This window comes from Salmo salar, chromosome 17, assembly GCF_965601325.2.
Source record: "Salmo salar chromosome 17, fSalSal1, whole genome shotgun sequence".
In the NCBI taxonomy this organism is placed as follows: Eukaryota; Metazoa; Chordata; class Actinopteri; order Salmoniformes; family Salmonidae; genus Salmo; species Salmo salar.
The window spans coordinates 54,628,774-54,644,834 of NC_138307.1; the positions used below are offsets into that span (position 1 = coordinate 54,628,774).

The 16,061-nt window shown below is 42.9% G+C and overlaps 1 protein-coding gene across 13 annotated transcripts in view; it reads left to right on the top strand.

The window, feature by feature from the left end:
* The window catches only part of LOC106576161 (DENN domain-containing protein 5B), a 108,320-nt gene that overhangs the window by 14,612 nt on the left and 77,647 nt on the right, over nt 1-16,061 (top strand). For 3 of the 13 annotated variants that reach the window (XM_014153118.3, XM_082963870.1, XM_045699786.2), the window contains exon 1: nt 6,019-6,403. In XM_014153118.3, the coding sequence (XP_014008593.2) occupies nt 6,295-6,403 (109 nt within the window). In that variant the 5' untranslated portion in view covers nt 6,019-6,294. Of the gene's footprint in view, nt 1-1,851; nt 3,643-6,017; nt 6,404-16,061 lie in introns of those variants that run through there. The other 10 variants (XM_082963872.1, XM_014153121.3, XM_045699788.2 and 7 more) reach the window with 7 other exon arrangements.

The window sequence follows — 16,061 nt, forward strand, 5'->3', positions numbered from 1 at the left end:
GAGGGCTGCCCACCAAAACTCACGGACCAGGCAAGGAGGGCATTAATAAGAGAGGCAACAAAGAGACCGAAGATAACCCTGAAGTAGCTTCAAAACTCCACAGCGGAGATTGGATTATCTGTCCATAGGACCACTTTAAGCTGTACACTCCACAGAGCTGGCCTTTATGGGAGAGTGGCCAGAAAAAAGCCATTGCTTAAAGAAAGGAATAAGCAAACACATTTGGTGTTTGCCAAAAGCATGTGGGAGACTCTCCAAACATATGGAAGAAGGTACTCTGGTCAGATGAGACTAAAATTGAGCTATTTGACCAAGGAAAACGCTACGTCTGGCGCAAACCCAACACCTCTCATCATCCCGAGAACATTATCCCCACAGTGAAGCATGGTGGTGACAGCATCATGCTGTGGGGATGTTTTTCATCGTAGGGACTGGGAAACTGGTCAGAATTGAAGGAATGATGAATGGTGCTAAATGCAGGGAAATTCTTGAGGGAAACCTGTTTCAGTCTTCCAGAGATTTGAGACTGGAACGGAGGTTCACCTTCCAGCAGGACAATGACCCTAAGCATACTGCTAAAGCAACACTTGAGTGGTTTAAGGGGAAACGTTTAAATGTCTTCGAATGGCCTTGTCAAAGCCCAGACCTCAATCCAATTGAAAATCTGTGGTATGACTTAAAGATTGCTTTACACCAGCGGAACCCATCCAACTTGAAGGAGCTGGAACAGTTTTGCCTTGAATAATGGGCAAAAATCCCAGTGGCTAGATGTGCCAAGCTTATAGAGACATACCCCAAGAGACTTGCAGCTGTAATTGCTGCAAAAGGTGGCTCTACAAAGTATTGACTTTGAGGGGTGAATAGTTATGCATGCTCAAGTTCCGTTTATTTGTCTTATTTCTTGTTTGTTTCACAATAAAAAATATTCTGCATCTTCAAAGTGGTAAGCATGTTGTGTAAATCAAATGATACAAACCCCCCAAAATCAATTTTAGTTCCAGGTTCTAAGGCAACAAAATAGGAAAAATGCCAAGGGGGGGGTGAATACTTTCGCAAGCCATTGTATGCGTGTTTACGTTTCTGTGAGTGTAGATCTGTGTGTGTGTGTGTGTGTGTGTGTAACGGCTGTCTTCTGTGGAAATGGACCAAGGTGCAGCAGGTTGCGTGTTCATCATGATAATTTATTAAATAAACGTGAACACGGGAAAAACAATAAACAAAAGAGAACGACAGACCGACAGTTTTACAGGCTAAGTACTTACATACAGCAGTGCAAAATCAACTACCCACAAAACCAAGTGACAAACATACTCCTACATATATGACTCCCAATCAGGAACAACGATCCCCAGCTGTTCCTGATCAGGAGTCACAAGACCAACACAGAACACAAGACTGCCACGTCCTGACCCCAAAACTACAACAACAGCTCCATCTGCTGGTCAGGACGTGACAGTGTGTGTGTGTGTGTGTGTGTGTGTGTGTGTGTGTGTGTGTGTGTGTGTGTGTGTGTTCACACGTTTTTGCATATGTGTTAACATTGAGCACCTCTTACTCCTACGTTTTGGCATTCAGGTCCAAAAATACATTTTCTGACCACTTGCATGTATGGAACGTTTTGTTCAAATCAAAAGGGGTGCAGTCAAAAAGTGATTGCAATCAAATGGAACGACCCATAAAGTAAAGAGAAAGCTTGGGGAAAATGTTGATGTACTTGTTCAGAGTGATCCTGTGTACATTCAATAGACTTTTGAACTGAAAAGTCGCCTTACTGATCCTTCATCTGCACTTGGAAAGCCAGTAGCTGGGGGCCGGCTATTTCTCACCTGCTTGCTTATGCTTGCCTCTTAGGTTCCTCTTGGAATTCAAATCCCCTTCATGGTAACCATGCAGCTTCCTCTCTGAATGCAAGTCCCCCTCACGGTAACCATCCAACTTCCTCTCTGAATGCAAGTCCCCCTCACGGTAACCATCCAACTTCCTCTCTGAATGCAAGTCCCCGTCACGGTCATCATTCAGGTTCCTCTCAGAATGTAAGCCCCCCACGTGGTCACCATTCATCCTCCAGCCAAGGGAGAAGAATTGAGCCAATGGCCAGGCACCATGGCTTTCCCATGGATGAATGGAACGAGCGTTGGTCAGGAGATAGACTTGATTCGTAACCCAGTCAGTCGGCCATGACAGGATACGCCAGACAGAACAATAGTTGATGCAACCTGCAAAGACAATGACATCGTGCCTATGCTGTTTTTTAAAACTTGAAACACTACAGACAGTGCCTATATTTAGGCTACATTATGCAGTTTACTTTTCTACATGTTTTTAAATGAATAAATGTCTTATTTCTCTCCTATAATAGGGTTGGTTATCTGCGGTTGAAACAGTCAGAAGTGTGTATTATATAATATGTACATTGTTAGTCTTGACACCTAACATGCTGACCAAACCGCCCACTTGCGTGGGTACGCATCGCGTGCAAGTTGATTTTGTTCACCCACACCAGAAGCGATCAGGACACGCAGGTTGAAATATCAAAACAAACTCTGATTAGATTAATTTGTGGACAGGTCAAAAAGCATTAAACATTGATGGCAATTTCACTAGCTAGCTTGCTGTTGCTAGATCATTTCTCCTGGTATATAAACATTGGCTTGTTACTTTACCTGAAATGCACAAGTTCCTCTACTCTGACAATTAATCCACAGATAAAACGGTCAACCGAATGAGTTTCTCGTCATCTCTCCTTCAGGCGTCTTTTTCTTCTTTGGACTTTATATGGCAGTTGGCAACCAACTTTCCAGCATTACTACAACCGACCAGAGGGTGGATATAAGTTCATCTTTCAATCACCCAGGTGGGTATATGCTCCTAAAATCCAATGAGGAGATGGGAGAGGCTGGACTTGCAGCGCGTTGAGTGTCGCAAATAGAACCAATTTCTATTTTAGCGCTGGCCACGCAGCCGCTCGCTGACGCACAATGATTGAATAACATGTATGTTTACATTTATTTTGCAATGCTCGTGCATGCGAAGAAAGCGGTGTGGTCAGCATGTAAGGGTGATTGGTGTTTGGTTATCCGTATTCCTATATTATTGTTTGCCTGCATTGTTAGGGCATCATCCATAATGATGGTATTGGAAATTGCATTTTGTTTGTTTACAGTATTTCTTTTTTACTCTTTCTATTGCAGCCAGAACCAAAGCTAAAGGGGAGAAACCAGACTGAATTGAATGTTTTACGAGTGTCTGTTGTCCCATACACAAAACATGCCAATTGTAACAGGTGTTTTTTTTAACACTGGTGATTAATGTATCATAGATGTCTGACATCAAATGATATTTGAAAGCCGTTGTCATTTGTTAGATGTGGTTCCTTGCACTGGGTTTATAGTTATCTGTGGCCATAGATGATGTTTGTAGTTAAGTTCAACTGATGCTGCTAATGTGTCGGGTATTGAGGAATGTACGTACTTTACAGGTCACGGGTTTTATACCACGTCTTAAATTTGTCAATCCCATGTTTTGTTTATAATATCTGTCTGTTTTTGTAAGTTTTGATGCTGTATTGTTTTTTTTATATATATACACCTCTGTTCTGTATTGTTATGGCACTGAACTAATATAAATATGTTGTTGTTGTTACCTATCCTCTCAGACTACACAGCATCCAATGAAGATAAGTGTACTATTATTTACCCCACCACCAGGCAAAGACCACATTTGAGACACACAAGTTACACCACCAGAGGGAAGCAAAGTACAATGTTCCTTTCATTTCAGTCACTTGCTTGTGCAAGGCTTCTCCATTGTGTTGAGACTTGAGAGACTTATCTAGGTGAACGGATCAGAACAGAGAACAGAGGGGAATCTTCAGTCATATTTTCTGTTTCTACACAACACTTATTGTATATTTATTGGAGAAAGCCAAATAGAAACTGCTGCCTACAAGGACAAGAGTGGTGGAGGCCTGTTGAAAAGTTTTAGAAAACCAAATTATTCAAGGGTTTTTCTTTATTTTTACTATTTTCTACATTGTAGAATAATAGTGAATACATCAAAACTATGAAATAACACATGGAATCGTGGTAACCAAAAAAGTGTTAAACAAATCAAAATATATTTTATATTTGAGATTCTTCAAATAGTCACCCTTTGCCTTGTTGACAGCTTTGCACACTCTTGACATTCTCTCAACCAGCTTCATGATGTAGTCACCTGGAATGAATTTCAATTCAACACTTTTTTGGTTACGATATGATTCCATGTGTGTTATTTCATAGTTTTGATGTCTTCACTATTATTCTACAAAGTACAAAATAGTAAAAATAAAGAAAAACCCTTGAATGAGTAGTTGTTATAAAACTTTTGACTGGTAGTGTATAGTTAAGCAATAAGGCATGGTCCACGTTGTGTCGTGCCTGTGTCGTGTCTAAGAACAGCCCTTAGTCATGGTATATTGGCCATATACCACAAACCCCCGAGATGCCTTATTGCTATTATAAATTGGTTACTGTTGAATTGGGCTCCCGAGTGGCTCAGTGGTCTAAGGCACTGCATCTTAGTGCTAGAGGCGTCACTACAGACCCTGGTTCGATTCCAGGCTGTATCACAACCGGCCGTGATTGGGGTAGGCCGTCATTGTAAATAAGAATTTGTTCTTAACCGACTTGCCTAGTTAAATAAAGGTTAAAAAAAAATATGATTTGATCAGTAAAAATAAATGTTTTGTCATACTGGTGATATATGATCTGATATACCACGGTTGTCAGCCAAACAGCATTCAGGGCTCAAACCACCCAGTTTATAATACTAGATGTATCTCTTCAGGAGTTGAAAAGTCCTAACCTTACATACAGTATCTAGCCTGTGATTTCCCCGATATTCCTATCCCATGTAACAAACACAATGGACTTCCTCAGGTTAATGACTGGCGAGGTGAGGAGAATGAACATGAGAGTTTTAGCACTGTGTTGGGAAGGGCCCTTTCCTCCACAGCCCAGTGCCTCTCCTCTGACACCTGCTGAGATCAAAACACAGCTCATTTACAGCCATTCAGAGGACAGTGGGATATTATGACCCCTTGCTGAGAACCTGTCTTCCTGTCACAGAGTCTGAGGAATAAGAGGGGAGAACCGCTATTATTACATTGGCTGACTCCATAATTCTCTCTCATGGATTGTGTGAACACTGGCTGGATTTAACCCTCCGATCCCCCAGGCAAGGTCAGCCATGTACAGAATCCTGTAGCCTGGCTCTTCCCAAACTGGGGTTGCAATGCCGTCCGGGGTACGCCTAAAAAAAATGTGATTCACATTTTCAAACAGTCAATTTAGACTTTTCAACAGGGCTATACATTTGGGTGATGTTTTTTTCTTGCCTGAGTAGCCTCGTTTCACTGCCAAAAATAAAATGAAACCATCTAGTTTTCAGTGAAATAACAATTTTCAGCATTATGCAATGATATGCGCGGCTACCATGTAACGCTTTTACAACATACATACATATATACAGCGCTGATTATCAAGGGACAAAGTATTGACACGTTTTTTTTTAAATTGAGAGATGAGCTTGAAGTTGTCTTTACTGACCATAATTTTCACCTATCTGACCGCTTGCATGATGACGAGTTTCTCACACGACTGGCCTATCTGGGCGATGTTTTTTCTCACCTGAATGATCTGAATCTAGGATTACTGGGACTCTCCGCAACTATATTCAATGTGCGGGACAAGCTTGACGCTATGATTAAGTTAGAGCTCTTCTCTGTCTGCATTAACAAGGACAACACACAGGTCTTTCCATCATTGTATAAAGTTTTTTATTAACTGAATCAATTCAGAGAAGATTAAACATAGGCTTTAGCATGCAATATGTTGATTAATATGTAGACTACATACAGTGCACATTTTGCACCTAATTTACCTAATTTATGCATCAGATTTGATTTAAATGTCCCGCCCTGCGACGCTTGCCACGTGTCCACCCTCGCGAGGCAGTAAAGCAAGCACACACACACACACACACACACACCCACACAGAGCAAGCGTTTTGCACTCTGTTCGGTCAGTATTGTCAGTGCGACCAAGAGCTGGCAACAAGCAAGTTTTCTCTTCGATATTTCAGTACATTTAAAGACATCTTTGATGAACAGAAAACTAATTTAATCGTGCGTCGGAACTATCATTCTGCCATTTACAAAGACTAAAAAATTGTTTCAAAACCTGTTTTATTCTCGCTATGTAGATGTCTCGGTTGGAGTACTAGGGACAGGAGCACGTTGATCTGTGATCCAAGATGAGTGGGACCAACGCGGCTTCTGGAGCGGCGCCTTGCCGCTTTGCTCATTACTTTGTGATATGCGGAATAGACACCGAAACTGGGCTGGAACCGGACGAATTAGCCGGTAAGATTACTTACTTAGTATTTTATTAACCTTTTCCCTATGAGGTAACTATAAAAATAAAAAAACGAATTTGTCTAAAAACGATCTATTTGATTTTAAACTAATACACTTGAATCTTAGTGACACTGTCAATGCATATCATTTATTTGGAACATATTTTACAGTGAAGGTAATACATTATGTGCTGTATTTAAAGACAACAACACAAGGACAATGGCTACAGTTGCAGCCTGATATCACCTTGTTTACATTCTTGTACATTTACATTTAAGTCATTTAGCAGACGCTCTTATCCAGAGCGACTTACAAATTGGTGCATTCACCTTATAATATCCAGTGGAACAACCACTTTACAATAGGTAGTCTCTGGTAAACTGGGTTAAAGGTATTTTAAAGGTATTGGGGACATTTCTTTACATGTTTGTCAGACCTGGCCTGGCTGATTGTGTGGACTAAAGAGAGAGCAAGAAAGCAGTGGCTATACTGTCATTATTTCAATGATAAAACGCCAACACTTATGAGGCTGGTGTTTCATTGAAGCACAGTGAAGGATGCAAAAGTGGAGGCTTTTAGGATGTTTTTGTTTACAAATGCTGCTACTGACGATAATCAACGTTGTTTTGGTAATATAATAGTTAAAACCCCATGAACCCTTCCTCAGTTAAGAATAACTTAAATGATATATCTGCGCATATTTTAGGTTCAATCAGCGTTGGACTCAGGTCCTCTCTCTGTTTGTGTTTGGTGAGGCTGTGTGTTTGTTCAGTGCAATAGCGAGCTCTAAGTACTCTCTGTTAACCATGCAGGTCCAATATTGATTTCAGGGTCACCCCTCCAGTTTTGCATCAGTGACTGAACAAAGTGCACAGCCCCCTAAGAAAAAAAGCAGAGTCCCTCCATCGATCGCCAGCCTCCACTTGGCTCCGTTCAGGGGCCAACTGAGCTGCGTTCAGAGTCACCGGAACACTGCCAAATAGCAGTATTCTGGTGTTGCTGCATGTTTTTAATTAGTTTGCATCCTGTTCATATTAAATTACCTGGCAGATTCAGACTCGTATTCTCCTGTTAAGTTAAAAACCTTCCTCTGTGACATAGTCCTTCTATAGGAAAGAGAGCTTTCTTTGACATTGAGTGCTTTGCACGTGGTTCTGTTGGATAAGTAGAAAATGTTCCTGTATGGTCGCGTCATGCTGTTGTTGCATATGATATCACATGTCTCCGTGGCTGAGTCTATATAACTAGAAGTTGAGAATGACTTAACGGTCTGTGTGTGTTCATGGAGCAGCTTTACCTGAAGTGAGTGAGCTGGGATTGCTTCCGATTTGAATCCTTTGTCCTTCGGAACAGCTCTTCTAGTACTTTCCAGGCACAAGACTCTCGAATGGGATGATTCAGGATTCCTTTAGTTTGGTTTGATTTGATTTGGATCTCTTTTAGTCCCCATTTGGACTAATCTTCCAAGAGTCCTTACATATTAAAATACAATTTATATACGAACACATTTTCACATATAACACACTATTACAAACATCCATAATATACTAACGTAATGAACCAATAAATAATCAATCTAAAAAATATGGATTCTTCATCTACTGTAATCCCACAACATTTCTGTGTGTTATATTTAAATTGTTTTAAAATAATGTTTACATTTATATATTGAAAGGTTTCTGGTTTGCTCGGTTAATTAGTTGCATGTTTAATCAGACACATTTAGCCTCTCTATGGGGGGCAGGATTTTGGGACGATCAGCAGGGGTGTTACTTTGGGGCTAATATTTAGATTCTGTGATGATTAATTTGCGCTGGGGTGAGGAGGCATCATGAATGATATGACACAGACAGTTCAACAGCTATCAGGTTATGACACTGTGGGATGTTCCTGTCTGTGTTCCTGTCTCGTCTTTATAAATGTGTGTGTGTTGTCTCTGTGACTAAATTCATGTTGCTGTTTGTCTTTATTTGCTTGTGGTTAAGTCTGCACCGGAACCATTTGTTGCCAGTGTGTGTTGATCTCAGGCTGTGGCGCGTTGTTGATCCTCAGACGCGACACTGCTGAGCATCCACCACAATGAGCCCATGTACCTCCCTGTCTGCTGCCCTCTCACTGATCACCCCAACCCTCTGAGCATCTGCCTGTGTGTCTGTGTTGAACCGGGCCACAAGTTAACCATCGGAGGAGTTGAGCCATCAGCTGTTAGGAAAGGAGAGGAAAGGACAGGGTGAGAGAAAGAGATGGCGTGTTTGGTAGGGATTCGTTGGAAGAGTGGCCAGCGTGGTAATGTCTGTGTTGCTGTTGACTTTAGATCATTCAGCGACTGTATCTCTGGTGTGATGATTAACAAAGCTTTGTGGGACAGAGTTTTAGTTTTGATAAATCTGTCTTCAGACATGATTAGGTAGTTGAGGCGGCACCACCTGTCAAAATCCTAACTTTACTGTTCTTAATCCTACATACTACTACTCAGCAAAGTCTCCCAGGAAGAACAATACCTATACTTGGGTATTATGTTACAGTATGTCTATGGGTCTCTTTGATTTGGGTGTGTGTTTTTTGCGCATGGTAGTCTGCTGCAACATTTTCTCCGTTGATCTCCGTTGTGGTGCTCCGTTAACGTAGGATTGTTTATCCACAGACACGGTGGGAAAAGGTCTAGTCGAATCCATTACAGGAGCCATTTGTAGACAATTATCTCCTCGCCCTCTCACTCCCCTCTTTTCCCCTCCTCAGCATCCCATCCCCAGGGCTTTGTCATCTGCCCCAGTGAGCAACTGAACATCCAAACTGACATTCATTTACAATTCAGATCAAGCCGCTCGTCGCCCACTGCTCTCCTCCCCCACGACACTCCTCAGATTGCCATGATGGATATCATTGACATCAACATGTCGCCACTCGCAGTGAGCTTCTTCTTTATTAGCTTTCGCTATAGCAGCCCAAGCCTGGCTTGTATCCTGTTTTACAGTGGCTGGTTTGGTCTGGGCTGGTTTCAGTCTGATCCACAGTAGGCTCAGGCCTGGCCTTGCTTATTTTGAGCTGTAAATGTGGCTCTGACTCCCCTCCTTCCACACCCCTCCCATTCCCTTTGTGTGGCAGTAGGCCTGTTTCCCCAGGCCCATTGTTCTAGGCACCAGGGCCAGACTTCCTGTGGATTTGACCGTCCTTCCCGTCTGCATGTGTGGCTGCTGGGGGGGTCACTGTCCCAGTGGATGCCATCTATCTCCCTATTTGTTCATTCAGTGAGCATGGTAGTACCACACTTTTCGTTGGCTTTGACCTCAATGTTTGTCCTCCAGCGACGAAACATTTCCAAAGTAGAGGAGAGTTGAAGTGTGTGTCACTCCTATTAAAGGCATAGTTCGGGAATTTGGCAATGAAGCCAAAAGGCTACTATCCCAGAGTCAGATGAACTCATGGATACCATTTTTATGTCTCTGTATCCAATATGAAGGAAGTTAATAGGTAGCATTGGCTCGCGAAATTAGCTTGCTTTAGCGCAACGACTGGAAGTCTATGGGAACAGCTAGCATGCTACAAGTTCATCTGACTCTTGGGAGGTAGATAAAAGGCTTCATTGCCAAAATCCTTTTCGTATCACTTTAATGGTGGCACTATGATAGAAGTCTTACTCACTGACTTTATCAGAGTCTTGAAGTGGTTTATAAATCCAAACTGGTGAATAGAGCGACCAGAAATGGTTCCACTCTAACAGAGGCCCGCCACCAATGTGTTGTTCATTCCCTGTATTCTAGGACCAGCTGCATTGTGGTGTGTGTGTGTGTGTGTGTGGAGCTGAAAAGTGAGAAGGGTGTGTGCTATTCTGGGAGTTGAGGTTGGCACACCAGCTGTACAGGGATAGTTATTAGGTCAGTGTTCCATCCTCGTGAGCCTCACCTCACACCCCTCACTCTAACCCCCCACTGATGGGGAAAGGCATGCACGAAAGCATCCATAAATATGAAATGAAGAAGTCTTACTGACAAACACACTTAAGATGCAGCCTGTACCAGTGAACAACAGATGTTCAGCTTTCAGTAAGCAATGATGCTATGTACTCATCAGGTAAGAATTTACCTTTGTAGTCAATCCTGTCTCTTCGGAAAGGGGAGAGTCCCCACCTGCTCCAGTGGTCCCAGACCTCCTCTTTCTCTCCTCTTTTATCCCTGTCCATTCATCCTTCATCCCCGTCTTCCTCTTTCATACCGCAGACTCCTCACACCGGTCTTTTATCCAAACCGGCACATTTGATACTGACGGATTAAGGTTGGGTTAGTGAAATCGTGCGAGTAATTCAACCCCATCCATAAACTGTATTGGCTAATACATGCACATGTTTTCTAGTGTCTGTCTCTAGAACTCTATACGTGTCCCTGAAGTGCAAGAGTGTACACGTGTAGGCTACAAGTGTACTAGTGTTTCTGGTGATATGACCTACACGTTGATAATGGAATGTAGGCCTGTAGGGACTAGCTAAACTGGGCTGAGGTGGGACAGGGAGTGTCAGCAAGCCCAGTGAAGGCGCCTCACAAAGGGATTTGAAGGGCTTTACTGCTGGCCTTGGCCATCTGTCCTCCAGGGGCCAGTCTGGAAGTCAGCACAATGCAGTCCCTTGGCTAAAGCAAATACAACACTGGAATATGCTAATGATGACACAGGCCAGCGCTGACGCACGCCCTTGTTGACATATGCTAATGACCATGTAGGAATCTGTTAACATAAACCATAGGCTAACACTTACGCTAGTTCATATTAATAGGTAAAAATTGTGGCTAACACCTTCAGTTCTCTGGTAATGTGACCAAGGAGGTTTCTCTAGACAAAGGAGAGAGGAAGTTAAATGTCCTCCAAGGGAGAGTACTCTTTTCATGGTCACACACTGAATTCTCTCTCTCACTGTCTCTCTCTCTGTCTCTCTCTCTGTCTCTCTCTTTTTTTATTATTTTTTTATATACATTTTTTGTGTTTTTTAATATTTTTTATATATATAACTGTGTAGTGATTTCCTCCATCTCTCTATGCCATCGTCGCCTGTGTGTGATCTGTAGTCAGGCCAGTTAGCTAGGCAGGGCTATCTATCTGTAGTCAGGCCAGTTAGCTAGGCAGTAGGCAGGGCTATCTATCTGTAGTCAGGCCAGTTAGCTAGGCAGGGCTATCTATCTGTAGTCAGGCCAGTTAGCTAGGCAGTAGGCAGGGCTATCTATCTGTAGTCAGGCCAGTTAGCTAGGCAGGGCTATCTATCTGTAGTCAGGCCAGTTATCTAGGCAGTAGGCAGGGCTATCTATCTGTAGTCAGGCCAGTTAGCTAGGCAGTAGGCAGGGCTATCTATCTGTAGTCAGGCCAGTTAGCTAGGCAGGGCTATCTATCTGTAGTCAGGCCAGTTAGCTAGGCAGTAGGCAGGGCTATCTATCTGTGGGCTGTGTTAAGCCTGTTAGTTTAATCCATTCAGACAGCTCCTCCAGGCTACACTGAGCAGTGCTCCACGCTTTAACAATCTCTCTAATCTAACGCAATCCTCCACACAAAAACGCACATGCAACCACAGCCTCTGCACTCTGCTTCCCTGAACGTTTTACCCTTTTAGATATAAGGGTTACTCAACTCCACTCCCACAGAGTCACCCTGTCTGCTTGTTTTTAGTCTTCACCAAGGAGGTCAGGGGATTTACCTCTATTACCTAGTGATAATTAATACTAGTAGTAACTTAGTAGTAACATTTATGCCAAAAAGCTGTGAAAATGGCCAGACACTGAAGTTCACGTGGACTGGAATTCAATGGGGGGAAAAAACCCTGATTTGTTTGTTAGGTATAACGTAGGCTACTCTGTCCTTACAGCGTAGTCTAGCAAGAAGCTTGTTAGATCAATGTCAGGAACACTGTCACCACCATTATCCCCATCGATCACTGTCAAGTGTTTTAAGTTAAAGATCAAGATCAGAGGTTAAAAGTTAGAACCGACCCAGCTGATCATGATGGATACCCAGCCTCAGGGAGGAGTGGGCGAGAGGTGAGGCTGCTGTTGCTGGGAGCCTGTTGCCACGGTAGCACCGTCGGTCCCCCAAACCCCCCTCCAAACACAAATGCCCCCGACCAGTCTCAAAACGAGCAGTTGATCACTGAGGGCTGTGCGCCCCATTTCACACACCCCTCCCCCGTCTTTGACCCGGTCTCCAATATGCTCCCTCTCTCCCTGGGCTCGGCAGCAGCAGATGTGGGAGAATGGGGTGTAGTGGGTGAGGGGGGGAAAGGAAAGTACATTCAACCAAAATGTCTTCTGCATTTAACCCAACTGGGACAGGGAGTTGTTGTTTTGGTAAGGCCAACCAGGGGCTTAACGTTATTTATACTGATGGCCTAGGAGCCATGTTAAGATAGTGGTGTTCAGTGTTAGTAGGCTATTGGAGAAATCACATTTCTGTGGTTAAGCTTCTAGCAGATTCTCTTACAGCTTTTGTCAATTTGATTGTTCTGAAGCTAAATTTACTCTCTTGCTGCTTTTCTGTCACATTTTCTTCCACTGTCTTTTTCTTCTATAATAGAATGACTCGCAGTCCAGAATAGGCACTAGGTAGAAATCTAAATGGTTATAGTGAGGTAATGTGTGCTGTGTCCTTGGTTCTTTTTGAAGTGCCACCTTTTTGTCTATTACGGACCATGTTTACTGTTTAGTAGAGTTTTGTAGTGTTCCAAATAGCTCAGCTGTTTGTATGAACTGGCCTTTTATTCATCCTGTGGTAACACCATTGTTGCATCTCTGAAAGTCAAACAACATATGTTTGTGAGGCGCTCAGTATATGGAAATGTCACTGTCACTATCTGACATTTCACATGTTTCTGTCAGTTATTATGCAGCTATCTATGTGGAAACAGTACTGGCAGAGAAGCCTATTGACTAGTGTTGGGTTCTGAGAATATGAAACATACTTATTCATGTCACTGAGGGAGAGAGGGTAAAATATAAAGTTTACATAGTCAGGATATGTTATTGTTAGCCATCAGGGATCCTATGGGAGGGATCCTCTGGGAGGAGAAGAGACACACAGTCTGGTACCAATCACCATGACAGGCTTGAGTTGGGGAGGAGTGAGCACTTTGGGGTAAAGGTCAGGTCAGATGAAGTGAGGAAGAACAGATATCACTAAGGTTCTGTTTAGCAACAGAGATGCATTGGCTGTTCAGATGTATAAGAGGGAACTCGGCCTAGGAGAAAGGGTTAAATATCAGTGCTTATGTGGAAATGTTTTTGTCTAATGCAGCTGTATTGATCCTCTGGGAAGAATAAACTTGGTTAAGCTTTTCATAGGTTCTAATTTTCAGAGTAAAAACACTAAGACTAGGAACAGAATTATCTGCCGAAATAGAAGTGAGAGCCTCAGGAATGTTCTGAAAATCACTAACCAAATACTGTAGCTCTACACTTTTTTAGGTGACGAGAGCAGAGACCATTGGAATAACTATACATCATTAAGGTAGCCTCCATAATCCTCATTTAACGTTCAAATGACTGGAGTGTTGTATGATACTCTTTCCTTGTTGGACAAATCATAGATGTACTTAAAAACCACTATGGCTGTGATTTTTTTTTCTTTCTATGAATATGTCCCTTTTGGAGGGGATTGAAGCTGGACTTGAATAGAATGCCATTGTCAGTTTCAAGAAGACTTCCTGTGGTTTTCTACAATGAGTCAGTCTGTACACTCTGCTCAGCTATGAGAATCCTGATGTATATTACATACAAGTCAATGTCAGTTCAGCCACAATATATGACAGTGGTAGCCTACCCTTGCCTGACTCCTCCTCCTTCCTCTGTTGTTCGCGACAGACTTTAGTCGGATTCTGACGCATTTAAAGTTGTTTGGGTGACGCGGTTTGTGGTGAAAACAAAGTGGTCAACGATTGGATTGTCTATAACCAATCAAAGTATCAAAGCCAGTCATGTACTTTCGAAAGCGTCGCTTCACCCACGTGTGTTCTGGCTCTGGCCCAACCCGTTGTTTTATGGCACCAATCAGACGGCCCGAATGTGTTCGTATTTGGTGAAGGGTTGGAGAGGATGGTAAATCCAAAAACAATTGTCCCAGCGTCGTCCGGGTTAGGGGAAAGTTTGCCCGGGGTAGGCCGTCATTGTAAATAAGAATTTGTTCTTAACTGACTTCCCTAGTTAAATAAAGGTTAAATAAAATAATGTAGCATAATGGTTTTCCATTCCCATAGGATGTATTGTTTGGCTCGTCATCATGGTCAGTTGCCAGGTATAGTATAAAGTCTACCATGAACTCTCTCTCTGACTTCCTCCTATTGGCTGACTTCTCCATCCCAACAATAGCATCTCCAACAATAGAACAGAAGACACATTTCAGTTGAATGCATTCAGTTGTACAACTGACTAGCTATCCCCCTTTCCCCAGTATGCTGGTTTCAAACAATTCATTTATATTCCTCTATCCATCCCTTTCTTGCCTCCCCCTCAGTCTCTCTGTCAATACAAGCTGCAACAAGTGTTGTTGTTGCAGTTGGCGTGTGTACCCTGGAGAATGGATAGCAGTTATACCCAGTGGTGAAATGGTACAGCCAGGGTTCTGCGGTCTGTGTGCTATGTCCTGTTTGTTTGGTCTCTGCCCTGGACTGGGCTGACCCAGAGAGGGCGCTGTCAGTGTCACTGAAAGACATTTCAAAGAGACCAGGCTTCTGTTGAAATGGCTGACTGGGATTGAGAAAAAGGGCAAGGGATAAAGAGAGGGAGAGAGGCAATACAGAGAAATAATGAGAGGGAGAAGGATGGAGATAAATAGATATGTGATAGGGAGAAAGAATGAGAGGGTTACACACAGGGAGGTGGGGACCCAGGGAGACAGGAAAGAGAGTCATCTCTTGGGAGAATCAAATGATGAAGAAGAGGGAGAGAGAGAATTTATGAAGGGCAAGAGAGGGATAGAAATGTAGAAGAAGAAAGATGCTTCTGGATGAAAGCGAAGGGAAAATCCCTCTCAGATGAAGAGCTGTGTGTGGTTTAGTGCACGCTGGTTCATTTCCATCAATCACAGGATGATAATACTACACCGCCCAGCATCCCTAACAACACTGGTCACACCGTCAGCAGAACAGCACCCGGCCTCCTCCTCCTACTCATAGTAACGTTGTACTGTTATATCGGGCACGCCGGCTGTAAATCTCCTTACGTAACTAACACCCGATAGCCATCACCACGGCAGCCATCCAGGGTCGTCTCCCATGACAGATTACAGGGCAGTGGTGGGCTACAGGGCTGCTGGCGGTGCCTAGCAACAGGACTATCGCCACGGCGTCCAGTGTGAGGCCATGCTACTGGACAGTTAGGAATTATTCATGTTGTGTAAATCAGAACATTGAAGAGCTGAAATGTATTAATTACATCATTCCTGTGTGCAAGACCAGTTGATGAATGAGAAGAGAAGCATGTTTTTATAGCGGGATCTATGATCACAGACATGCAATATCTGTGTGCTTGGTGTAGCAAATGTGGTTTTTAGAGCCCTTTTCTCATCTGTGAATCTGTCCAACGAGCATTTTTATGTAACGTCAACATGTATGAATCTATATTTTAATATCGGTTTCAATGTACTTTGTTAGATTATGAATGTTTGGATACGTTTGTGAATATATTTGAAGAGCTCCAGT